The sequence below is a fragment of the Salmo salar genome, chromosome 23 (genome assembly GCF_965601325.2).
Source record: "Salmo salar chromosome 23, fSalSal1, whole genome shotgun sequence".
Taxonomy (NCBI): Eukaryota; Metazoa; Chordata; class Actinopteri; order Salmoniformes; family Salmonidae; genus Salmo; species Salmo salar.
The window spans coordinates 2,440,925-2,467,001 of NC_138313.1; the positions used below are offsets into that span (position 1 = coordinate 2,440,925).

Consider the following 26,077-nt stretch of genomic DNA (forward strand, 5'->3'; position numbering starts at 1 on the left):
GGGCTCAGGTCCTCCGAGAGAAAGACAGAAAGAGAGAATTAGAGAGAGCATATTTAAATTCACACAGGACACCGGATAAGACGAGAGAAATACTCCAGATGTAACAGACTGACCCTAGCCCCCCGACACATAAACTACTGCAGCATAAATACTGGAGGCTGAGACAGGAGGGATCAGAAGACACTGTGGCCCCATCCGATGATACCCCCGGACAGGGCCAAACAGGCAGGATATAACCCCACCCACTTTGCCAAAGCACAGCCCCCACACCACTAGAGGGATATCTTCAACCACCAACTTACCCTCCTGAGACAAGGCCGAGTATAGCCCACAACGATCTCCGCCATGGCACAACCCAAGGGGGGGGGGGCCCAACCCAGACAGGAAGATCACGTCAGTGACTCAACCCACTCAAGTGACGCACCCCTCCCATGGACGGCATGGAAGAACACCAGTAAGCCAGTGACTCAGCCCCTGTAAAAGGGTTAGAGGCAGAGAATCCCAGTGGAAAGAGGGGAACCGGCAAGGCAGAGACAGCAAGGGCGGTTCGTTGCTCCAGCCTTTCCGTTCACCTTCACACTCCTGGGCCAGACTATACTTAATCATAGGACCTACTGAAGAGATAAGTCTTCAGTAAAGACTTAAAGGTTGAGACTGAGTCTGCGTCTCTCACATTGGTAGGCAGACCATTCCATAAAAATGGAGCTCTATAGGAGAAAGCCCTACCTCCAGCCGTTTGCTTAGAAATTCTAGGGACAATTAGGAGGCCTGCGTCTTGTGACCGTAGCGTACGTGTAGGTATGTACGGCAGGACCAAATCGGAAAGATAGGTAGGAGCAAGCCCATGTAATGCTTTGTAGGTTAGCAGTAAAACCTTGAAATCAGCCCTTGCCTTAACAGGAAGCCAGTGTAGGGAGGCTAGCACAATATGATCAAATTTTTTGGTTCTAGTCAGGATTCTAGCAGCCGTATTTAGCACTAACTGAAGTTTATTTAGTGCTTTATCCGGGTAGCCGGAAAGTAGAGCATTGCAGTAGTCCAGCCTAGAAGTAACAAAAGCATGGATTAATTTTTCTGCGTCATTTTTGGACAAAGTTTCTGACTTTTGCAATGTTACGTAGATGGAAAAAAGCTGTCCTTGAAACAGTCTTGATATGTTCTTCAAAAGAGAGATCAGGGTCCAGAGTAACGCCGAGGTCCTTCAGTTTTATTTGAGACGACTGTACAACCATCCAGATTAATTGTCAGATTCAACAGAAGATCTCTTTGTTTCTTGGGACCTAGAACAAGCATCTCTGTTTTGTCCGAGTTTAAAAGTAGAAAGTTTGCAGCCATCCACTTCTTTATGTCTGAAACACAGGCTTCTAGCGAGGGCAATTTTGGGGCTTCACCATGTTTCATTGAAATGTACAGCTGTGTGTCGTCCGCATAGCAGTGAAATTTAACATTATGTTTTCGAATGACATCCCCAAGAGGTAAAATATATAGTGAAAACAATAGTGGTCCTAAAACGGAACCTTGAGGAACACCGAAATTTACAATTGATTTGTCAGAGGACAAACCATTCACAGAGACAAACTGATATCTTTCCGACAGATAAGATCTAAACCAGGCCAGAACTTGTCCATGTAGACCAATTTGGGTTTCCAATCTCTCCAAGAGAATGTGGTGATCGATGGTATCAAAAGCGGCACTAAGATCTAGGAGCACGAGGACAGATGCAGAGCCTCGGTCTGACGTCATTAAAAGGTCATTTACCACCTTCACAAGTGCAGTCTCAGTGCTATGATGGGGTCTAAAACCAGACTGAAGCGTTTCGTATACATTGTTTGTCTTCAGGAAGGCAGTGAGTTGCTGTGCAACAGTATTTTCAAAATTTTTTGAGAGGAATGGAAGATTCGATATATGCCGATAGTTTTTGATAATTTCTGGATCAAGATTCGGCTTTTTTTCCGTATTTCACTGACAGGAAAAACGTTTTGTTTTCGAGATGATGATAGTTTCCTGATTCAACCATATTAATGACCTAAGGCTCGTATTTCTGTGTGTTATTATGTTATAAAACCTGTTTTTGCTTTGTCGTTATGGGGGTATTGTGTGTAGATTGAGGGGAAAAAACAATAATCAATTTTAGAGTAAGACTGTAACGTAACAAAATGTGGAATGAGTCAAGGGGTCTGAATACGTTCCAAATGCGCCGTTATGTATGTATAAAAACATTTCTTTTTTTCAACTTTTTGAAATTCTCCCGCGACCTGTTTTTCATATCCCCTTGTTTGGGAACTGCTGCCGTAGTGAGTAGAGGTCGACCGATTAATCGGAATGGCCGATTTAATTAGGGCCGATTTCAAGTTTTCATAACAATCGGAAATCGGTATTTTTGGACGCCTATTTGGACGATTACATTTTTTTTAGACCTTTATTTAACTAGGGAAGTCAGTTAAGAACAGATTCTTATTTTCAATGCCGGCCTAGGAACGGTGAGTTAACTGCCTTGTTCAGGGGCAGAACGACTGATTTTTACCTTGTCAGCTTGGGGATTCAATCTTGCAACCTTACGGTTAATTAGTCCAACTCTCTAACCACCTGCTTTGCAGTAAGAAGCCAAGGTAAGTTGCTAGCTAGCATTAAACTTATCTTATAAAAAACAATCAATCATAATCACTAGTTAACTACACATGGTTGATGATATTACTAGTTTATCTAGCCTGTCCTGCGTTGCATATAATCGCTTAGGTACACGTTGCTCCAACCATAACCATCAATGCCTTTCTTAAAATCAATACACAAGTATATATTTTTAAACCTGCATATTTAGTTAATATTGCCTGCTAACATGAATTTATTTTAACTAGGGAAAATGTCACTTCTCTTGCAAACAGAGTCAGGGTATATGCAGCAGTTTTGGCCGCCTGGCTCGTTGCAAACTGTGAAGACTATTTCTTCCGAATAAAGACAGCCGACTTCGCCAAAAGGGGGATGATATAACAAAAGCGCATTTGTGAAAAAAGCACAATCGTTGCACGACTGTACCTAACCATAAACATCAATGCCTTTCTTAAAATCAATACACAGAAGTATATATTTTTAAACCTGCATATTTAGCTAAAAGAAATCCAGGTTAGCAGGCAATATTAACCAGGTGAATTGTGTCATTTTGCGTTCATTGCACACAGAGTCAGGGTATATGCAACAGTTTGGGCTGCATGGCTCGTTGCGAACTAATTTGCCAGAATTTTATGTAATTTTGACATAACATTGAAGGTTGTGCAATGTAACAGGAATATTTAGACTTAGGGATGCCACCCGTTAGATAAAATACGGAACGGTTCCGTATTTCACTGACAGGAAAAACGTTTTGTTTTCGAGATGATAGTTTCCTGATTCAACCATATTAATGACCTAAGGCTCGTATTTCTGTGTGTTATTATGTTATAATTAAGTCTATGATTTGATAGAGCAGTCTGACTGAGCGATGGTAGGCAGCAGCAGGCTCGTAAGCTTTCATTGAAACAGCACTTTACTGCGTTTGCCAGCAGCCCTTCGCATTGCATTGCGCTGTTCAAGCCGATCAACTCCCAAGATTAGGCTGGTGTAACCGATGTGAAATGGCTAGCTAGTTAGCCGGGTGCGCGCTAATAGCGTTTCAAACGTCACTCGCTCTGAGACTTGGAGTAGTTGTTCCCCTTGCTTTGCATGGGTAACGCTGCTTCGAGAGTGGCTGTTGTCGATGTGTTCCTGGTTCGAGCCCAGGTAGGAGCGAGGAGAGGGACGGAAGCTATACCGTTACACTGGCAATACTAAAGTGCCTATAAGAACATCCAATAGTCAAAGGTATATGAAATACAAATCGTATAGAGAGAAATAGTCCTATAATTCCTATAATAACTACAACCTAAAACTTCTTACCTGGGAATATCGAAGAGTCATGTTAAAAGGAACCACCAGCTTTCATATGGTCTCATGTTCTGAGCAAGGAACTTAAACGTTAGCTTTTTTACATGGCACATATTGCACTTTTACTTTCTTCTCCAACACTTTGTTTTTGCATTATTTAAACCAAATTGAACATGTTTCATTATTTATTTGAGGCTAAATTGATTTTATTGATGTATTGTATTAACTTCAAATAAGTGTTCATTCAGTGTTGTTGTAATTGTCATTATTACAAATAAATAAAAAAATCGTCTGATTTAATCGGTATCGTTTTTTTTTGTTGGTCCTCCAAATAATCGGTATCGGCGTTGAAAAATCATAATCGGCCAACCTCTAGTAGTGCGTGCATACATTTTCGTACTGGTGTTGCAAGCGCCATGCTCTACTAACTGAGCCACACAAAACCAATCATCTTATTTTTTAATTTAATCTTTATTTAACTAGGCAAGTCAGTTAAGAACAAATTCTTATTTACAATGACGGCCTACACTGGCCAAACCCTAACGCGGATGACACTGGGCCAATTGTGCGCCGCCCTATGGGACTCCCAATCATGGCCGGTTGTAATACAGCCTGGAATCTAACCAGGCTCTGTTGTGACACCTCTAGCACTGTAATGCAGTGCCTTAGACCGCTGCGCCACTCGGGAGCCCTACTCTTATCTTATCTGATTACATTGTACCTGTCTTGACTGCATCAAACCGAGAGAAACTAGTTAAGCTAATGTTAGCTTGGCAAATTGAGACTAGATAACTTGAACTGTGCACTTTCTCACCTTCCGAATCCTACTGTAAATAGCAGCCTACCTTTTGGCTCTTGGTGTAGCCTGGCCTTCTCATTTAACTTTTAGTTCTGTCATTTTAATTCCATCTTCCATCGAGTCGCCTTGATATCTCCTAATAACTTTACTACCGGTTTCATGATTTGTATGACAACAACAACAAGCTACACGTGCCGCTCTTGTGAATAGCAAGAGCACCAGCAGCATAAATTATAATGTTTTCTTTCTCCAACGGGAAGCGCGATGTAGACCATCTGCATTGTGAATTCATTTGGGATTGTATGAATTTTCTTAAAGATTTTAACAGAAAAATATATAAAAAATGTAAACGTTAAGAAAAATATTTAATTTGTCACATCCCTATCTCAAATGGCACCCTATTTCGCTTTGTAGTGCACAACTTTTGACCAGGGCCCATAAGGCTGTGGGCCTCATTTCCCAGTTGCGATGTAACTTAAGCATTACGATGATCCTACCACATGCATCGTTATTTACAGGCCAACTTTTTAAGTGTTTACCAAAAAAGCACGTATAGAGAACGTTCTCTAACTGCGTCGTTAGACCATGTGTCGATACTGATCGGATCGAAGGAAAAGCAGCGCTACACTCCTTAATTAAACTTTTTTTTTTTTGTCCGTGCTACATACTGCTATATCGGTCCGCTAATAAAGGACTAGTAAAGGCCCAGTGCACTACTTTTGTGAAAGATAATTTCCTCCCACAAGTTGAAGTCGGAAGTTTACATTTAGGTTGGAGTCATTTTAAAACTCGTTTTTCAAGCACTCCACAAATTTCTTGTTAATAAACTATAGTTTTGGCAAGTCGGTTAGGACATCTACTTTGTGCATGGCACAAGTCATTTTTCCAAAAATTGTTTACAGACAGATTATTTCACTTATAATTCACTGTATCACAATTCCAGTGGGTCTGAAGTTTACATACACTAAGTTGACTGTGCATTTAAACAGCTTGGAAAATTCCAGAAAATGATGTCATGACTTTAGAAGCTTCTGATAGTCTAATTGATCTCATTTGAGTCAATTGGACGTGTACCTGTGAATGTTTTTCAAGGCCTACCTTCAAACTCAGTGCTTCTTTGCTTGACATCATGGGAAAATCAAAAGAAATTAGCCTAGACCTCAGGAAACAAATTGTAGACCTCCACAAGTCTGGTTCATCCTTGGGAGCAATTTCCAAACGCCTGAAGGTACCACGTTAATCTGTACAAACAATAGCACGCAAGTATAAACACCATGGGACCATGCAGCCGTCATACCACTCAGGAATGAGACACGTTCTGTCTCCTAGAGATGAATGTACTTTGGTGCGAAAGTGCAAATCAATCCCAGGACAACAGCAAAGGACCTTGTGAAGATGCTGGAGGAAACAGATGCAAAAGTATCTAATATCCACAGTAAATTGAGTCCTATATCGACATAACCTGAAAGGCCGCTCAGCAAGGAAGAAGCCACTTCTCCAAAACCGCCATAAAAAAGCCAGACTATGGTTTGCAAATGCACATGGGGACAAAGATCGTACTTTTTAGAGAAATGTCTTCTGGTCTGATGAAACAAAAATAGACATGTTTGGCCATAATGACCATTATGTTTGTAGGAAGAAGGGGGAGGCTTGCAAGCCAAAGAACACCATCCCAACCGTGAAGTACGGGGGTGGCAGCATCGTGTTGTGGGGGTGCTTTGCTGCAGGAGGGACTGGTGCACTTCACAAAATAGATGGCATCATGAGGGAAGAAAATTGAGATGGCTTCAATATATCCGCACAAGACATCAATCAGGAAGTTAAAGCTTGGTCGCAAATGGGTGTTCCAAATGGACAATGACCCCAAGCATACTTCCAAAGTTGTGGCAAAATGGCTTAAGGACAACAAGGTCAAGATATTGGAGTGGCTATCACAAAGCCCTGACCTCAATCCTATAGAAAATTTGTGGGCAGAACTGAAAAAGTGTGTGCGAGCAAGGAGGCCTACAAACCTGACTCGGTTACACCAGCTCTGTCAGGAGGAATGGGCCAAAATTCACCCAACATAGTGTGGGAAGCTTGTGGAAGACTACCCAACATGTTTGACCCAAGTTAAACAATTTAAAGGCAATGCTACCAAGTACTAATTGAGTGTATGTAAACTTCTGACCCACTGAGAATTTGATGAAAGAAATAAAAGCTGAAATAAATCACTATCACTATTATTCTGACATTTCACATATTTAAAATAAAGTGGTGATCCTAACTGACCTAAGACAGGGAATCTTCACTAGGATTAAATGTCAGGAATTGTGAAAAACTGAGTTTAAATGCATTTAGCTAAGATGTATGTAAACTTCTGACTTCAACTGTATGACTGCAAGTAGGCTATGAGGCACTTAATTATGCTTACACAATAATGATGCACTAAATCACAGATTGGTCACATCATGAAACACAGAGGCTTAAAATTAGACAGTAGCCTCGTCGCAAAATAGAACTCAAATGATTTCAATATGATTTGAAATAGCCTTTATACAGTCTTGGCCCTTGCAGAAAACTGTTGAAATGAAAACATATTTTGGTATCCACATATGTACAGTCGTGGCAAAGTTTTGAGAATGACACAAATATAAATTTTCATTCTGCTGCCTCAGTTTGTATGATGGCAATTTTGCATTTGAAGAGTGATCAGATGAATTGCAATTAATTGCAATGTCCCTCTTTGCCATGCAAATGAACTGAATCCCCAAAAAACATTTCCACTGCATTTTAGCCCTGCCACAAAAGAACCAGCTGACATCATGTCAGTGATTCTCTCGTTAACCCCTGTGCAGCGAAAAATCATATCGCCATTAGCATAACAAAATGTAATTTTTTTTTGTAAATTTTTTTTCTTCAAATTATATCGTTTTATAGATACACCTCTCCTGAATCGAACCACGTTGTCCGATTTCAAAAAGGCTTTACAGCAAAAGCAAAACATTAGATTATGTTAGAGGAGTATATCCTAAAAGTAGCCACATAGCCATTTTCCGACCAACCACATGCATCACAAATAACCAAAAAACAGCTAAATGCAGCACTAACCTTTGACAATCTTCATCATATGACACACCTAGGACATCATGTTACACAATACATGCATTCTTTTGTTCGATAAAGTTCATATTTATATATAAAAACAGCATTTTACATCGGTGCGTAACGTTGACTAACTATTTTCCCTCAAATGCATCTGATGAAACAGCGCTACAATTTACTAAATTACTATTCGAAATTTTTTTTTAAATGTAATATTGTCATTCTAAGATTTATAGATGAATATCTCTTGAAAGCACCTGTAATGCCAGATTTAAAATTAACTTTACTGGGTAATCATACTTTGCGATGAAAGGGGATGCGATACTCTGAAAAATAGGCTAACGTTACAGGTCAGCGCCATCTTGGAACAATCGCATATCACATCTAGTCTTGTATACTATTGTCAATAATCCCTTACCTTTGGTTGTCTTCATCAGAAAGCACTTCCAGGAATCCCAGGTCCACAACAAATGTATTTTCGGTCGAAAAAATTACTCCTTTATGTTCCAAGAGCTTGTTCTTGTTAGCGCGTCTGAAAGCTGATCCAAATGCTTCGTCGGCCACGGGACAGCCATTTCGAGAAAATTCATTTTTTTCCCATTTAGGTTCGTTCAAACATGTCAAACGTTGTATAACATAAATCTTCAGGGCGTTTTTCAACAAGAGAGCCAATAAGATTCAAGGGGGACGATTGCATTGTGTTTCAAAACGTTTCGAAAGGGGAGGGTAACCAGGGGCGCTGGCGTCATAATGGTGATGGCCCTCTCCGTGTGACCACGTTCCACAGCGTCTCATTCATTCAGTTTTAACAGTAGGAGACTCAAACCACTTTGTAAAGACTGGGGACATCTAGTGGAAGCAATAGGAAGTGCTCAATGAACCATAGCTCACGGTGTGATTAATAGGCAACGTGATGAAGTTGAGTTCGCAATTCAGAATTCCACTTCCTGTTTCCATCTGTCTCGGGGTTTTGACTGCCATATGAGTTCTGTTATACACAGACACCATTCAAACAGTTTTAGAAACTTTAGGGTGTTTTCTATCCACAAGTATTAATTATATGCATATCCTAGCTTCTGAGTTTGAGTAGTAGGCCGTTTAAAATGGGCACACATTTTTTTCAAAATGCGCTGTCACCCCCTATCCTAGGCGACCGTCAAGAGGTTAACACAGGTGTGAGTGTTGACGAGGACAAGGCTGGAGATCACTCTGTCATGCTGATTGAGTTCGAATAACAGACTGGAAGCTTCAAAAGGAGGGTGGTGCTTGGAATCATTGTTCTTCCTCTGTCAAACATGGTTACCTGCATGGAAACATGTGCCGTCATCATTGCTTTACACAAAAAGGGCTTCACAGGCAAGGATATTGCTGCCAGTAAGATTGCACCTAAATCAACCGTTTATCGGATCATCATGAACTTCAAGGAGAGCGTTTCAGTTGTTGTGAAGAAGGCTTCAGGGTGCCCAAGAAAGTCCAGCAAGCGCCAGGACCGTCTCCTAAAGTTAATTCAGCTGCGGGATCGGGGCACCACCACTACAGAGCTTGCTCAGGAATGGCAGCAGGCAGGTGTGAGTGCATCTGCACGCACAGTGAGGTGAAGACTTTTGGAGGATGGCCTTGTGTCAAGAAGGGCAGCAAAGAAGCCACTTCTCTCCAGGAAAAACATCAGGGACAGACTGATATTCTGCAAAAGGTACAGGGATTGGACTGCTGAGGACTGGGGTAAAGTCATGTCTGCTGAATCCCCTTTACGATTGTTTGGGGCATCCGGAAAAAAGCTTGTCCGGAGAAGACAAGGTGAGCGCTACCATCAGTCCTGTGTCATACCAACATTAAAGCATCCTGAGATCATTCATGTGTGGGTTTGCTTCTCAGCCAAGGGGGTGGGCTCACTCACAATTTTGCCTAAAAACACAGCCATGAATAAAGAATGGTACCAACGCATCCTCCGAGAGCAACTTCTCCCAACCATCCAGGAACAGTTTGGTGACGAACAATGCCTTTTCCAGCATGATGGAGCACCTTGCCATAAGGCAAAAGTGATAACTAAGTGGCTCGGAGAGCAAAACATCGATATTTTGGGTCCATGGCCAGGAAACTCCCCAGACCTGAATCCCATTAAGAACTTGTGGTCAATCCTCAAGAGGCGGGTGGACAATCAAAATCTCACAAATTCTGACACTCCAAGCATTGATTATGCAAGAATGGTCTGCCATCAGTCAGCATGTGGCTCAGAAGTTAATTGACAGCATGCCAGGGTGGATTGCAGAGGTCTTGAAAAGGAAGGGTCAACGCTGCAAATATTGATTGTTTGCATCAACTTCATGTAATTGTCAATAAAAGCCTTTGACACTTATGAAATGCTTGTAATTATACTTCAGTATTCCTGAGTAACATCTGACAAAAAATATCTAGACACTGAAGCTGCAAACTTTGTGTAAATGAATGTGTCCTTCTCAAAACGTTTTGCCATGAATGTAAGTGCAGTTGAACAAACCAAAAAGATCTTAATACTTTACTCAATCTTAGCTAATTTCTCATCCTAAAATTGCCCAGACAATATTGTCACCTTCTAGAAATAGTTAGAAATAATTAGATTTCATGCAGGTGATTCTCATTTACTTTGGAATTGAACTCAGCTGTGGTGAGTTGAAGGTGCCCGCAGTATAAAAATCATGTATTTAACCAGTTTGATGGAAGATTGCAGCGAAGGATTGTTTGAATGGTGGAGAAAGCACCTCGGTCAACTGCCACACAGATTCAAGCTGACCTTCAGCCACAAGGTACAGTAGTTTCAAATCGCACCATCTGTCGCCAATTCAATTAAAGGGGGTTATATGGTAGGAGACCCAGGAGGACCCCACTGCAATTTGCCAAAACACACCTGAACATGCCAAAATCCTTCTGGGAGAATGTCCTATGGACAGATGAGACCAAATTAGAGCTTTTTGGTAAAGCACACCATCTCTATGTTTACAGAAAACAAATCACGTGCGCAGAGAAAGGGGGAGAGAGAGAGACTTAAATTCACACCGGATAAGACAGGAGAAATACTCCAGATATAAGACTGACCCTAGCCCCACGACACATAAAATACTGGAGGCTGAGACAGGAGGGGGTTGGGAGACACTGTTACCCCATCCGACGGTACCCCCGGACAGGGCCAAACAGGCAGGATATAACCCCACCCACTTTGCCAAAGCACAGCCCCCACATCACTAGAGGGGGATACCTTCAACCACCAAATTACCATCCTGAGACAAGGCCGAGTATAGCCCACAAAGATCTCCTCCACGGCACAACGCAAGGGGGGGGGGGCCCAACCCAGACAGGAAGATCACGTCAGTGACTCAACCCACTCAAGTGACGCACCGCTCCTAGGGACGGCATGGAAGAGCACCAGTAAGCCAGTGACTCAGCCCCTATAATAGGGTTAGAGGAAGAGAATCCCAGTGGAGAGAGGGGAACCGGCCAAGCAGAGACAGCAAGGGCGGTTCGTTGCTCCAGTGCCTTTCCGTTCAACTTCACACTCCTGGGCCAGACTACACTCAATTGTAGGATCTACTGAAGAGATGAGTCTTCAATAAAGACTTAAAAGGTTGAGACCGAGTTTGTGTCTCTCACATGGATAGGCAGACCATTCCATAAAAAATGAGCTCTATAGGAGAAAGCTCTGCCTCCAGCTATTTGCTTAGAAATTCTAGGGACAGTTAGGCCAGTCTTGTGACCGTAGCGTACGTGTAGGTATGTACTGCAGGACCAAATCGGAAAGGTAGGTAGGAGCAAGCCCATCTAATGCTTTGTAGGTTAGCAGTAAAACCTTAATCAGCCCTTGCCTTAACAGAAAGCCAGCGTAGAGGCTAGCACTGGAGTAATATGATCAAATTTTGGGGTTCTAGTCAAAATTCTAGCAGCCGTGTTTAGCACTAACTGAAGTTTATTTAGTGCTTTATCCGGGTAGCCGGAAAGTAGAGCATTGCAGTAGTCTAACCTAGAAGTGACGAAGCATCATTTTTGGACAGCAAGTTACTGATTTTTGCAGTGTTATGTAGATGGAAAAAAAGCTGTCCTTGAAACGTTCTTGATATTTTCGTCAAAAGAGCTCAGGGTCCAGAGTAACGCCGAGGTCCTTCAGTTTTATTTGAGACGACTGTACAACCATCAAGATTAATTGTCAGATTCAACAGAAGATCTCTTTGTTTCTTGGGACCTAGAACAAGGATCTCTGTTTTGTCTAAGTTGGAAAGCCTATTCCCCCTCAGGAAACTAAAAAAGATTTGGCATGGGTCCTGAGATCCTCAAAAGGTTCTACAGCTGCAACATTGAGAGCACCCTGACTGGTTTCATCACTGCCTGGTATGGTAATTGCTCGGCCTCTGACCGCAAGGCACTACAGAGGGTAGTGTGTACGGCCCAGTACATCACTGGGGCTAAGCTGCCTACCATCCAGGACCTCTACACCAGGCGGTGTCAGAGGAAGGCCCTAAAAATGGTCAAATACCCCAAACATCCCCACATCAGGATGCTGCCACCACCATGCTTCACTGTGAGGATGGTGATCTCAGGGTGATGAGGTGTTAGGCTTGCGCCAGACATAGCGTTGTCCTTGACGGCCATAAAGCTCAATTTTAGCCTCATCTGACCAGAGTACCTTCTTCAATATGTTTGGGGAGTCTCCCACATGCCTTTTGGGCTAGGTGGTGCACTCCATCAACAGCAGGTGCATTTCAAGAGCGGCAAATTTGAATCCAAATAAATGTCAAAATTCAAATTTTTCAAACATACAACTATTTTACACCCTTTGAAAGATAAACATCTCCTTAATCTAACCACGTTTTACGATTTCAAAAAGGTTTTACGGCGAAAGCATAAATTTAGAGTATGTTAGGACAGTACATTTACAAGAGTTGTGTGTAATGTTTTGTCAAGTCAAAGACAGGGTCACCAAAACCATAAAACCAGCTAAAATGATGCACTAACCTTTTACAATCTCCATCAGATGACACTCCTAGGACATTATGTTAGACAATGCATGCATTTTTAGTTCTATCAAGTTCATATTTATATCCAAAAACAGCGTTTTACTATGGCATTGATGTTGAGGAAATCGTTTCCCTCCAATAACCGGCAGTCAAGTCAGCACCACAAATTAAATAATTAAAATTAGAAAACATTGGTAAAATATTATATTGTCATTTAAAGAATTATAGATTTACATCTCTTGAACGCAATCAACTTGCCAGATTTAAAAATAACCTTACTGGGAAATCACACTTTGCAATAATCTGAGCACTGCGCCCAGAAAAATACGCGTTGCGATACAGACTAGCCGTCATGTTGGGGAGATCTAAAATCGAAAATACTATGTAAATAATCCATTACCTTTGATTCTCTTCATCAGATGACACTTCCAGGTATCACAGGTCCATAACGAATGTAGTTTTGTTCAAAAAAGCTCATCATTTATGTCCAAAAATCTCCGTCTTGTTAGCACATGATCTAAGCCCGCCGGACTTCACTTCATGAACGAGGGGAAAAAATATATTTACGTTCGTTCAAACATGTCAAACGTTGTATAGCATAAATCATTAGGGCCTTTTTTAACCAGAACATGAATAATATTCAAGGTGGACGAATGCATTCTCTTTTATAACGTATTGGAACGAGGGTACCCAACATGAACTCGCGCGCCAGGTGTCTAATGGGCCATCATCGTTCCATGGCTCTTGTTCGGTCAGATCTCCCTCCAGAAGACTCAAAACACTTTGTAAAGGCTGGTGACATCTAGTGGAAGCAATAGGAAGTGCCAAAATATTCCTCAGCCCCTGTGTTTTTCAATGGCATAGGTTTAAAGGTAATACAACACATCAGGTATCCACTTCCTGTCAGAAAATGTCTCAGGGTTTTGCCTGCCAAATGAGTTCTGTTATACTCACAGACACCATTCAAACAGTTTTAGAAACTTTAGGATGTTTTCTATCCATATATAATAAGTATATGCATATTCTAGTTACTGGGTAGGATTAGTAACCAGATTAAATCGGGTAAATTTTTTTATCCAGCCGTGCAAATACTGCCCCCTAGCCCTAACAGGTTAAGCAATCGCTTTTTTCTTGCCACTCTTCGGTAAAGCCCAGCTTTGCGGAGTGTACAGCTTAAAGTGGTCTTATGAACATATACTCCAATTTCCGCTGTGGAGCTTTGCAGCTCCTTCAGGGTTATCTTTGGTCTCTTTGTTGCCTCTCTGATTAATGCCCTCCTTGCCTGGTCCGTGAGATTTGGTGGGCGGCCCTCTCTTGGCAGGTTTGCTGTGGTGCCATATTCTTTAAATTTCGTAATAATTAATTGAAATGGTGCTCCGTGGGATGTTCAAAATTTGGAATATTTTTTTATTTTTTATAACCCAACCCTGGTCTGTACTTCACAACTTTGTCCCTGACCTGTTTGGAGAGCTCCTTGGTCTTCATGGTGCCGCTTGCTTAGTGGTGTTGCAGACTCTGGGGCCTTTCAGAACGTGTGTGTGTGTATATATGTATATACAGTGCCTTGCGAAAGTATTCGACCCCCTTGAACTTTTCGACCTTTTGCCACATTTCAGGCTTCAAACATAAAGATATAAAACTGTAATTTTTGTGAAGAATCAACAACAAGTGGGACACAATCATGAAGTGGAACGAAATTTATTGGATATTTCAAACTTTTTTAACAAATAAAAAAACTGAAAAATTGGGCGTGCAAAATTATTCAGCCCCCTTAAGTTAATACTTTGTAGCGCCACCTTTTGCTGCGATTACAGCTGTAAGTCGCTTGGGGTATGTCTCTATCAGTTTTGCACATCGAGAGACTGAAATTTTTGCCCATTCCTCCTTGCAAAACAGCTCGAGCTCAGTGAGGTTGGATGGAGAGCGTTTGTGAACAGCAGTTTTCAGTTCTTTCCACAGATTCTCGATTGGATTTAGGTCTGGACTTTGACTTGGCCATTCTAACACCTGGATATGTGTATTTGTGAACCATTCCATTGTAGATTTTGCTTTATGTTTTGTATCATTGTCTTGTTGGAAGACAAATCTCCGTCCCAGTCTCAGGTCTTTTGCAGACTCCATCAGGTTTTCTTCCAGAATGGTCCTGTATTTGGCTCCATCCATCTTCCCATCAATTTTAACCATCTTCCCTGCCCCTGCTGAAGAAAAGCAGGCCCAAACCATGATGCTGCCACCACCATGTTTGACAGTGGGGATGGTATGTTCAGGGTGATGCGCTGTGTTGCTTTTACACCAAACATAACGTTTTGCATTGTTACCAAAAAGTTTGATTTTGGTTTCATCTGACCAGAGCACCTTCTTCCACATGTTTGGTGTGTCTCCCAGGTGGCTAGTGGCAAACTTTAAACAACACTTTTTATGGATATCTTTAAGAAATGGCTTTCTTGCCACTCTTCCATAAAGGCCAGATTTGTGCAGTATACGACTGATTGTTGTCCTATGGACAGAGTCTCCCACCTCAGCTGTAGATCTCTGCAGTTCATCCAGAGTATTCATGGGCCTCTTGGCTGCATCTCTGATCAGTCTTCTCCTTGTATGAGCTGAAAGTTTAGAGGGACGGCCGGGTCTTCGTAGATTTACAGTGGTCTGATACTCCTTCCATTTCAATATTATCGCTTGCACAGTGCTCCTTGGGATGTTTAAAGCTTGGGAAATCTTTTTGTATCCAAATCCGGCTTTAAACTTCTCCACAACAGTATCTCGGACCTGCCTGTTGTGTTCCTTGTTCTTCATGATGATCTCTGCGCTTTAAACGGACCTCTGAGACTATCACAGAGCAGGTGCATTTATATGGAGACTTGATTACACACAGGTGGATTCTATTTATCATCATTAGTCATTTAGGTCAACATTGGATCATTCAGAGATCCTCACTGAACTTCTGGAGAGAGTTTGCTGCACTGAAAGTAAAGGGGCTGAATAATTTTGCACGGCCAATTTTTCAGTTTTTTATTTGTTAAAAAAGTTTGAAATATCCAATAAATTTCGTCCCACTTCATAATTGTGTCCCACTTGTTGTTGATTCTACACAAAAAATTACACTTTTATATCTTTATGTTTGAAGCCTGAAGTGTGGCAAAAGTTCAAAGTTCAAGGGGGCCGAATGCTTTCGCAAGGCACTGTAGATAGATAGATACTGAGATCATGTGGCACTTAGATTGCACACAGGTGGATTTTATTTAACCTCTCTAGGGTATGTGGGACGAAATCGTCCCACCTACTCAACAGCCAGTGGAATCCCGTGGCGCGTTATTCAAATACCTTATAAATGCTATTACTTCTATTTCTCAAACATATGACTATTTTACACCATTTTAAAGACAAGACTCTCGTTAATCTAACCACACTGTCCGATTTCAAAAAGGCTTTACCATGAAAGCAAAACATTAGATTATGTCAGCAGAGTACCCAGCCAGAAATAATCAGACACCCATTTTTCAAGCTAGCATATAATGAATGTCACATAAACCCAAACCACAGCTAAATGCAGCACTAACCTTTGATGATCTTCATCAGATGCCCCCCCGAGGACATTATGTTATACAATACATGCATGTTTTGTTCAATCAAGTTCATATTTATATCAAAAACCAGCTTTTTACATTAGCATGTGACGTTCAGAACTAGCATACCCACCGAACACTTCCGGTGAATTTACTAAATTACTCACGATAAACGTTCACAAAAAACATAACAATTATTTTAAGAATTATAGATACAGAACTCCTTTATGCAATCGCTATGTCCGATTTTAAAATAGCTTTTCGGCAAAAGCACATTTTGCAATATTCTGAGTAGATAGCCCAGCCATCATGGCTAGCTATTTTGAACCCCACCAAGTTTGGCCCTCACCAAACTCCGATTTACTATTAGAAAAATTGGATTACCTTTGCTGTTCTTCGTCAGAATGCACTCCCAGGACTTCTACTTCAATAACAAATGTTGGTTTGGTTCAAAATAATCCATAGTTGTGTTCAAATATCCTCTGTTTTGTTCGTTCGTTCAAGACACTATCCGAAGGGTGACGCGCCCGACGCGTTTCGTGACAAAAAAATTCTAAATATTCCATTACCGTACTTCGAAGCATGTCAACCGCTGTTTAAAATCAATTTTTATGCGATTTTTTTCTCGTAAAAAAAGCGATAATATTCCGACCGGGAAACCCTGTTTACGTTCAAAGAAAATAAAAACATGGTGTCGCCTCGTGCACGCGCCTCAGTCTCATTGTCCTCTGATCGACCACTATCCAAATGCGCTAATGTTTTTCAGCCAGGGGCTCCAAAGACATCATTCACCGGTTTGCCGCCTTCTGAGAGCCTATGGGAGCCGTAGGAAGTGTCACGTTACAGCAGAGATCCTCAGTTTTCAATAAAGAGAGTGTAGAAGCCCAAGAAATGGTCAGGGACGGCACTTCCTGTAAGGAATCTTCTCAGGTTTTTGCCTGCCATATGAGTTCTGTTATACTCACAGACACCATTCAAACAGTTTTAGAAACTTTAGGGTGTTTTCTATCCAAAGCCAATAATTATATGCATATTCTCGTTTCTGGGCAGTAGTAATAACCAGATTAAATCGGGTACGTTTTTTTTATCCGGCCGTGCAAATACTGCCCCCTATCCCCAACAGGTTTTAACTAATTATGTGACTTCTGAAGGTAATTGGTTGCACCAGATCTTATTTAGGGGCTTCATAGCAAAGCGGGTGAATACAATAAGTGAGCACCATAATTCATTGGACAGTGACAATTCTTTTGTTATTTTGGTTCTGTACTCTAGCACTTTGAGTTTGAAAGGATACAATGAGGGTGAAGTGGTAGAGTGTCAGCTTTAATTTGAGGGTGTTTTCATACATATCGGATGAACCGTTTAGAAATTATAGAAGCTTTTGTACATAGTCCCCCCCATTTTCGGGCATAAAAAAACATTGGACAGTTTAACATAATGTAGAATAAAGTAATCATTGTTAATATTTGGTCGCATATCCTTTGCATGCAATGACTGCTTGAAGTCTGCGATGCATCGACATCACCAGACGCTGGGTACCTTACCTGGTGATGCTCTGCCAGGCCTGTACTGCAGACATCTTCAGTTCGTGCTTGTTTCGGAGACTTATTGCCTTCAATCTCCTCTTCAGCATGTAAAATGCATGTTCAATTGGATTCAGATCTGGTGATTGACTCGGCCAGTCAAGGATTTTCCACTTTTTGGCCATCAAAAACCCCTTCGTTGTTCTCGCAGTATGTTTGGGGTCATTGTCTTGTTGCATGATGAAGTGCCGTCCAATGAGTTTGGAGGCATTTGGATTTATCTGAGCAGATAAAATATTTCTGTAGACTTTAGAATTCATTGTTCTACTTTTGTCTGCAGTCACATCATTGATGAAGACAAGTGAGCCTGCTCCACTGGCAGCCATACAGGCCCAAGCCATAACACCCCCTCCACTATGTTTCACGGATGAGGTGGTATGCTTTGGATCATGGGCATGTCTTTTTTTTTTTTTTCACACTTTCCTCTTTCCATCACTCTGGTACGTGGTAATATTTGTCTCATCTGTCCACAGTACTTTTTTCCAGAACTCTTGGGGCTCTTTTTTAGGTGTTTTTTTAGCAAACTGTAATCTCGCCTTTCTGTTCTACAGGCTTATCAGTGGTTTGCATCTTGTAGTGTAGTCCTGCTGGTGTAGTCTTTTACGTATGGTAGACTTTGACACATCTACACCTGCATCCAGGAGAGTGTTTTTGATCTGTTGGGATGATGTCAGGGGGGTTTCTTCACCGTAGAGAGTGTTCTCCGGTCATCAACTACAGTGGTCTTCCTCAGTCTACCGGGTCTTTTGACATAATTGAGTTCACCGGTAATTTTTTTCTTGTTAATGATGTACCAAACTGTTGACTTGGGCATGCCCAGGGTTTTTGCAATGTTCCTGATTGATTGATTTTCATTTCTGAGCCTTATGACGGCCAGCTTAATTTGCATCGACACTGCTGTCTTCCTCATGTTGTCACACCCAAACAACAACCTCCAAAGGCAATAGCAAAGTCTAGAATCCATACTATTCATCAACAGCTCTCCTGCATTCACACGACACAAATGAATACACCTGCCTAACGACACACAGCTGTGAAGCCAATTCAACAAATACTTTATAGTACCTTAAAATGAGGGGACCATGTACAAAAGGTGCTGTCATTTCTAAACGGTTCATCCGATATGTATGAAAATACCCTCAAATAAAGCTGACAGTCTGCACTTCACCCTCATTGTCATTGTATCCTTTCAAACTCAAAGTGCTAGAATACAGAACCAAAATAACAAAAAAATTGTCACTGTCCAATGAATTATGGTGCTCACTGTATGCACGCACAACTTTATTAAAAATAATATATATAATTTTTTTTGAAACAAATTATTTTTTACACTTCACCAATTTGGACTATATTCTGTATTTCCATTACATGAAATCAAAATAAATTTAAATTACAGGTTGTAACGCCAAGGGGGTGAATACTTTTGCAAGGCACTGTACGTAGGCCCCTAACACACTGTCATTCGAATGACAGCGTTTTGTAAGCCTGTGATAGCAATCACTACAAATGAAGTGCTATTGATCTTCTCACCCTCATCAAAGTAGAATGTACATTAATTGGCAGCCAGTGGGAGGCTACTAGCTGACAGAGCCATGGAGTTCTGCTATGTTTGCGCATTTGAAGATGAAATCGATCAATTCATTGGATTCTAATTCTCTAACTCTCTAAATATATGACTCTGCTAGCCGTTATGGCTTTGGGATCACTCCGCTTGACAGCTTTAGAAACAAGTCCCAATTCGCTATCCTTCTCCCGAAGTGTGCAAATGCATACGTTCTCACATGGATTTGACAGTGGTGGAAACTCCCTCCAGCCAATTCTTACACCAATTCCAAGCTTTTAAATCAATGACGGGGAGTGTGCAAGTGCTCATTTCTGGAAAATAGTGGAGAATCGAGACACAGCCATAGAGACACAGGAGACGAGCATTAGGCCCCCTAACAGCATAGCAATTCACTCAGTCAGGACCATATTTAGAATTAGAGTACATTAGCCTACAGTCACAATACACTCCAAACATTCTGTGTCCTGTATTTCTATGATACTGCTCAACAGCTTATTTGCAGCTTATTCTGCTGTGTAATGGCTGAGTGTTTTCTGTCTGAGGAGAGGGTGTCTGGCTATTGAAGAGCGGGATGGGGAATGGATAGATGGGTGAATAGATAGGTAAAAATACTTTATTAACACATTTGGGAACAAATTGATTATCTTTTATAAAGCTGGTTAGTTTTAATTTAAGGTTTTAGGGAAAATTGCAGTATACAGTGCCTTCAGAAAGTATTCAGACCCCTTGACTTTTTCCACATTTTGTTACGTTACAGCCTGATTTTAAAGTGGATTAAATAAAAACAGTTCCATCATCAATCTACACACAATACCCCATAATGTCAAATCGAAAGACAGGTTTTGGGAACATTTTGCTAATAATAATTTAAAAAAAGAAGTACACATGACATTTACATAAGTATTCAGACCCTTTACTCAGTACTTCTTTGAAGCACCTTTGGCAGCGATTACAGCATCGAGTTTGGCACACCTGTATTTGGGGAGTTTCTTCCATTCTCCTCTGCAGATCCTCTCTAGCTCTGTCAGGTTGGAGGGGGAGCGTTGCTTCACAGCTATTTTCAGGTGTCTCCAGAGATGTTCGATCGGTTTCAAGTCTGGGCTCTGGCTGGGCCACTCAAGGACATTGAGACTTGTCCTGAAGCCACTCCTACGTTGTCCTGGCTGTGTGCTTAGGGTTGTTGTCCTGTTGGAAGGCGAACCTTCGCCCGAGTCTGAGGTCCTGAGCGCTCTGGACAGGTTTCCATCAAGGAACTCTCTGTACTTTGCTCCGTTCATCTTTCCCTCGATCCTGACTAGTATCCCTGTCCCTGCCACTGAAAAACATTCCCACAGCATGATGCTGCCACCACCATGCTTCACCGTAGGGATGGTGCCAGTTTTCCTTTGACCTCATGGCTTGGTTTTTGCTCTGACATGCACTGTCAACTGTGAGACCTTATATAGAAAGTTGTGTGCCTTTCCAAATCATGTCCAATCAATAGAATTTACCCCAGGCGGACTGCAATCAAGTTGTAGAAACATCTCAAAGGTGATAAATGAAAACAGGATGCACCTGCACTCAATTTCGTGTCTCATCGCAAAGGGTCTTATGTAAATAAGGTATTTCTGTTTTTTTTTTACTACATTTGTAAAAAGAAACAAACTGTTTTTCGCTTTGTCATTATGGGTATTGTGTGTAGACTTCTGAGGATTTGTTATTTTTTTTAATCCATTTTAGAATAGGGCTGTAACGTAACAAAGTGTGGAAAAAGTAAAGGGATCTGAATACATTCCGAATACACTGTATAAGGGAATGAGTGTGTTATGGAAGGAATATGATGTGAGAGGAAGTGGCAGGCAGCCACGGTTCAGGCGGTGAGACTGCATCGTAATGATGGCCTACATCGTAATGAGTCTCAGCCACATGAGTGTGTCTGAAATGTGTCCTTATAGAGTGTACTACTTTTGACCAGGGCCGGTAAGGGTATAGGGCAGAGATGCCATTTAGGACAGAGATGAACAGCAGGGAGGTAATGAACCCTGCACAAGGCGTCCTGCCATCACTCCCTACTGGTTCCTCTCAAGGTTTCTTCCTTTTAGGAATTAACACATTTTTCCTTGCCCCGTGCTGCTGCTTGTCAGGTTACTGTGAACCACTTTGTGTCAAATGTTGTTGTTAAAAGGCTATACAAATAAAATATGATTGACTGATCTCTCTTCCCTCTCTCACTCCCCTCCCAGGGCTACTTGTTCATCTCGGTGCTGGTGAACAGCAACAGCGAGTTGATCCGCCTCATCAACAACGCCATCAAGAACGACCTGTCTAGCCGCAACCCCACCTTCATGTGCCTGGCCCTGCACTGCATCGCCAACGTGGGCAGCCGCGAGATGGCCGAGGCCTTCGCTGGAGAGATACCACGCATTCTGGTGGCCGGGTAAGATTGGAGGGGATAGAGAAGGGGATAAGGAGAGGGGGGTAGTGGAAGAGAGGGTGAGGAGACCGGAGAGGCAAACGGGGGGAGGGGGACTGAGGACACGGAGAGGACATGATTTTCTTTGTATTAATATGCTATAACAGCATGATTAGACAAAATCTGCGGTACAGACAATATCTTTCCAGGACCAGAGATGTTGGAGACTGGTAGTCCTTTATAGTGAGCATTGTGTTTGATGTGATTGCCAGGGACACCATGGACAGTGTGAAGCAGTCTGCTGCCCTGTGTCTTCTGCGTCTGTACAAGGCCTCCCCAGACCTGGTTCTGATGGGGGAGTGGACCTCCCGGGTGGTGCACCTCCTCAACGACCAGCACATGGTGAGAGACATGCTCCAGCAGTAGCACACCTGGGGTATATTCACTAGGACGCAAACAATGAAGACGGGGAGCGACTAAACTCAATTGTCTAATTAGAAACATTTGCCTTCGTTTCAAAACGTTTTCCATTGTCAAGCGGTTTGCTACACTAAGGAATACACCCCTGATTTATCAGGTTGAATCAGGTGTGCTAGTGCATTTATCTTCCAGGCCAATAGGTGTGCTAGCTAAATAGCTCTGTTACAATATCCACACTAGTCTAGAATGTGTTTACACAGGCAGCCCAATTCAGATTTTCTCCCCCCACTAATTACTTTTTTTTTTACCAATCACATCAGATCTTTTACAGAGCTCATCTGATTGGTCAAAGAACATTTACTGAAAAAAAGAGAAGAATTGGGCTTCCTGTCTAAACGCAGCCAGAGTAACCTAACATAGCAGGCATAAATGCCTGAAAATAGATGCCTCAGATACTGGTCTTGATGAGAAAAAAATAAATGTCAGGGGAGGTTCTTCTGCACTGTTCAAACAATCCAGAAAATGTGGAGGAGTTAAGATGGAGTGTCGCCTTGTTAATGTCCAAAAGCGGAAGTTGCGTTACAGGCTCTTTTCCATTTCCCCTGAAAACCGTATGCATCCGTTTGCTGACATCCCCTCTAAGGGTGCTTTCTTAGTATGAAGCAGTGCATTGGATATGTATTTTAAGTGGTATGCTGGTATGGATATTGGAACATAACTACTGACTTCATTGAGACTGTAAGGTTGAAGTTTATGCCTTTTAGGTGTTACTGTTGTTTCTGATGATGTGCGTGTGTCTCTCTCGCAGGGTGTTGTCACGGCAGCCATCTCCCTCATCACCTGTCTCAGCTCGAAGAACCCAGATGAGTTCAAAACCTGTGTGTCCCTGGCTGTTTCTCGTCTGAGCAGGGTGTGTGTGTGTCTGCGCACGTGTGCATGTATACCTATAAAATCATGTATGGCAGTCCAGCGATCCATCCTCCCTTTGCCTCACTGTCTCTATCACCTGGATTTCAACCCATCTCCTCCCTTTCTCCTCCAGATTGTGTCGTCAGCCTCCACTGACCTGCAGGACTACACCTACTACTTTGTCCCGGCCCCGTGGTTGTCCTGTAAACTGCTGCGCCTACTGCAGTGCTACCCCCCGCCAGAGGATGGCGCCGTGAAGGGCCGCCTGGTGGAGTGTCTGGAGACCATCCTGAACAAGGCCCAGGAACCACCCAAGTCCAAAAAGGTGCAGCACTCCAACGCCAAGAACGCCATCCTGTTCGAGGCTATCTCACTCATCATCCACTACGACAGGTGAGGAAGCGGTCTGTCACTCTAGGTGTCCTTCTCGCTCTGTCTTTTTCTCTCCTTTTTTCAGTATCTCTGTATATTTCCCTCTCTCATATACACTAAACAAAAATATAAACGCAACATGCAACAATTTCAAACAGTTACAGTTCATGTAAGGAAATCAGAAAATGTTAATAAATTCTTTAGGCCCTAATCTATGGATTTCAGATGACTGGGAATACAGATATGCATCTGCTGGTCACAGATACCTTAAAAAAAAAAAAGGAAAGGGTGGGGATCAGAAAACCAGTCCGTATTGGGTGTGACCACCATTTGCCTCATGCAGCGCGACATATCTCCTTCGCATAGAGTTGATCAGGCTGTTGATTGTGGCCTGTGGAATGTTGTCCCACTCCTCTTCAATGACTGTGCGAAGTTGTTGTATATTGGCGGGTCTATCCAGAGCATCCCAAATATGCTCAATGGGTGATATGTCTGAGTATGCAGGCCATGGCAGAACTGGGACATTTTCAGCTTCCAGACATTGTGTACAGATCCTTGCGACATCGGGCCGTGCATTATCATGCTGAAAAAAATGAGGTGGAAGCAGCGGATGAATGGCACGACAATGGGCCTCAAGTTCTTGTCATGGTATCTCTGTTTATTGAAATTGCCATTGATAAAATGCAATTGTGTTCATTGTCTGTAACTTATGCCTGCCCATACCATAACCCCACCGCCATCATGGGGCACTCTGTTCACAAAGTTTACATCAGCAAACATTTCGCCCACTCGACGTAGTTACACGTGGTCTGCGATTGTGAGACCGGTTGGACGTTCTGCCAAATTGTCTAAAATGACGGAGGCGGCTTATGGTAGAGAAATGTATATTAAATTCTCTGGCAACAGCTCTTGTGGATATTCCTGCAGTCAGCATGCTGATTGCACGCTCCCTCAACTTGAGACATCTGTGGCATTATTGTGTGTGTGTGTGTGTGTGTGTGTGTGTGTGTGTGTGTGTGTGTGTGTGTGTGTGTGTGTGTGTGTGTGTGTGTGTGTGTGTGTGTGTGTGTGTGTGTGTGTGTGTGTGTGTGTGTGTGTGTGTGTGTGTGTGTGTGTGTGTGTGTGTGAGAGAGAGACGTCCTCCGAAACCCAACCAAGCCGCACTGCTTCTTGACACAATGCCCACTTAACCCGCCCGGCCCGCCACAGGACTCGCTAGTGCGCGATGGGACATGGACATCCCTGCAGGCCAAACCCTCCCCTAACCCGGACAAGGCTTGGCCAATTGTGTGCCACCCCATGGGTCTCCCGGTCAGCTGAGACAGAGCCTGGACTTGAACCCAGAATCTCAGTGGTCCTGTGTGGCTCAGTTGGTAGAGCATGGTGTTTGCAACGCCAGGGCTGTGGGTTCGATTCCCACGGGGGACCAGTACGGAGAAAAATGTTTTTATGAAATGTATGCATTCACTACTGTAAGTCGCTCTGGATAAGAGCGTCTGCTAAATGACTAAAATGTAAATGTAGTGGCATAGCTAGCACTGCCATGCAGTACCTTAGACCACTGCGCCACTCGGGAGGCACCTACTACCATACCCAGTTGCCCATTCACCCTCCAAATAATAATCCTTCTTTAACCTGTCTCCTTCCCTTAAATCCACTTCAAATCACTGTAAATTAACAGGTGACATCAAGGGAGCATAGCTTTCACCTGGATTCACCTGATCAGTCTATGTCATGGAAAGAGCAGATGTTTCTAATGTTTTGTATACTCCGTGTACAACTTGTAGAGTCCATGCCCCAACGAATTGAGGCTGTTCTGAGGGCAATAAGGGGTGCAACGCAATATTAGGAAGGTGTTCCTAATGTTGTGTACACTCAGTGTATATATACATTGCATTCAGAAAGGATTCACAGCCCTGGACTTTTTCCACATTTTGTTGTTACAGCCTGAATATAAAATTTATTAAATGTAGATATTGTGTTACTGGCCTACACACAATTCCCCATAATGCCAGTGGAATTATGTTTTTACACATTTTTACAAATTAATACAATATGAAATGTCTTGAGTCAATAAGTATTTAACCCCTTTGTTATGGCAAGCCTAAATAAGTTCAGGAGTAAAAATGTGCTTAACAAGTCACATAATAAGTTGCATGGACTCACTCTGTTGACTCACTCTGTCAATTATTAACCTAATTGACAGAGTGAAAAGGATGCCTGTACAGAATAAAAATATTGCAAAAGGATGCATGTTTTGGAATAAGGCGCTAAAGTAAAACTGCAAAAACATGTAGCAAAGAAATTAACTTTATCCTGAATACAAAGCGTTGTGTTGGATTTGCCCCTAGCATAACACGTTACTGAGTACTGTTCTTCATATTTTCAAGCATGGTGGTGGCTGCATCATGTTATGGGTATGCTTGTCATTGGTAATGACTAGGAGTTTTTGGGGGATAAAACTAAATGGAATAGAGCTTAGCACAGGCGAAAACCTGGTTCAGTTTTCCAA

General features: G+C 42.3%; 1 protein-coding gene across 4 annotated transcripts in view; it reads left to right on the forward strand.

The window, feature by feature from the left end:
* The window catches only part of LOC106583920 (AP-2 complex subunit alpha-2), an 83,385-nt gene that overhangs the window by 18,638 nt on the left and 38,670 nt on the right, over positions 1 to 26,077 (forward strand). For all 4 annotated transcript variants that reach the window (XM_082967871.1, XM_082967873.1, XM_082967872.1 and 1 more), the window contains exons 3-6: positions 21,695 to 21,888; positions 22,137 to 22,266; positions 23,093 to 23,194; positions 23,327 to 23,586. In XM_082967871.1, coding sequence (XP_082823997.1) covers positions 21,695 to 21,888; positions 22,137 to 22,266; positions 23,093 to 23,194; positions 23,327 to 23,586 — 686 coding nt within the window. The remainder of the gene's footprint in view (positions 1 to 21,694; positions 21,889 to 22,136; positions 22,267 to 23,092; positions 23,195 to 23,326; positions 23,587 to 26,077) is intronic.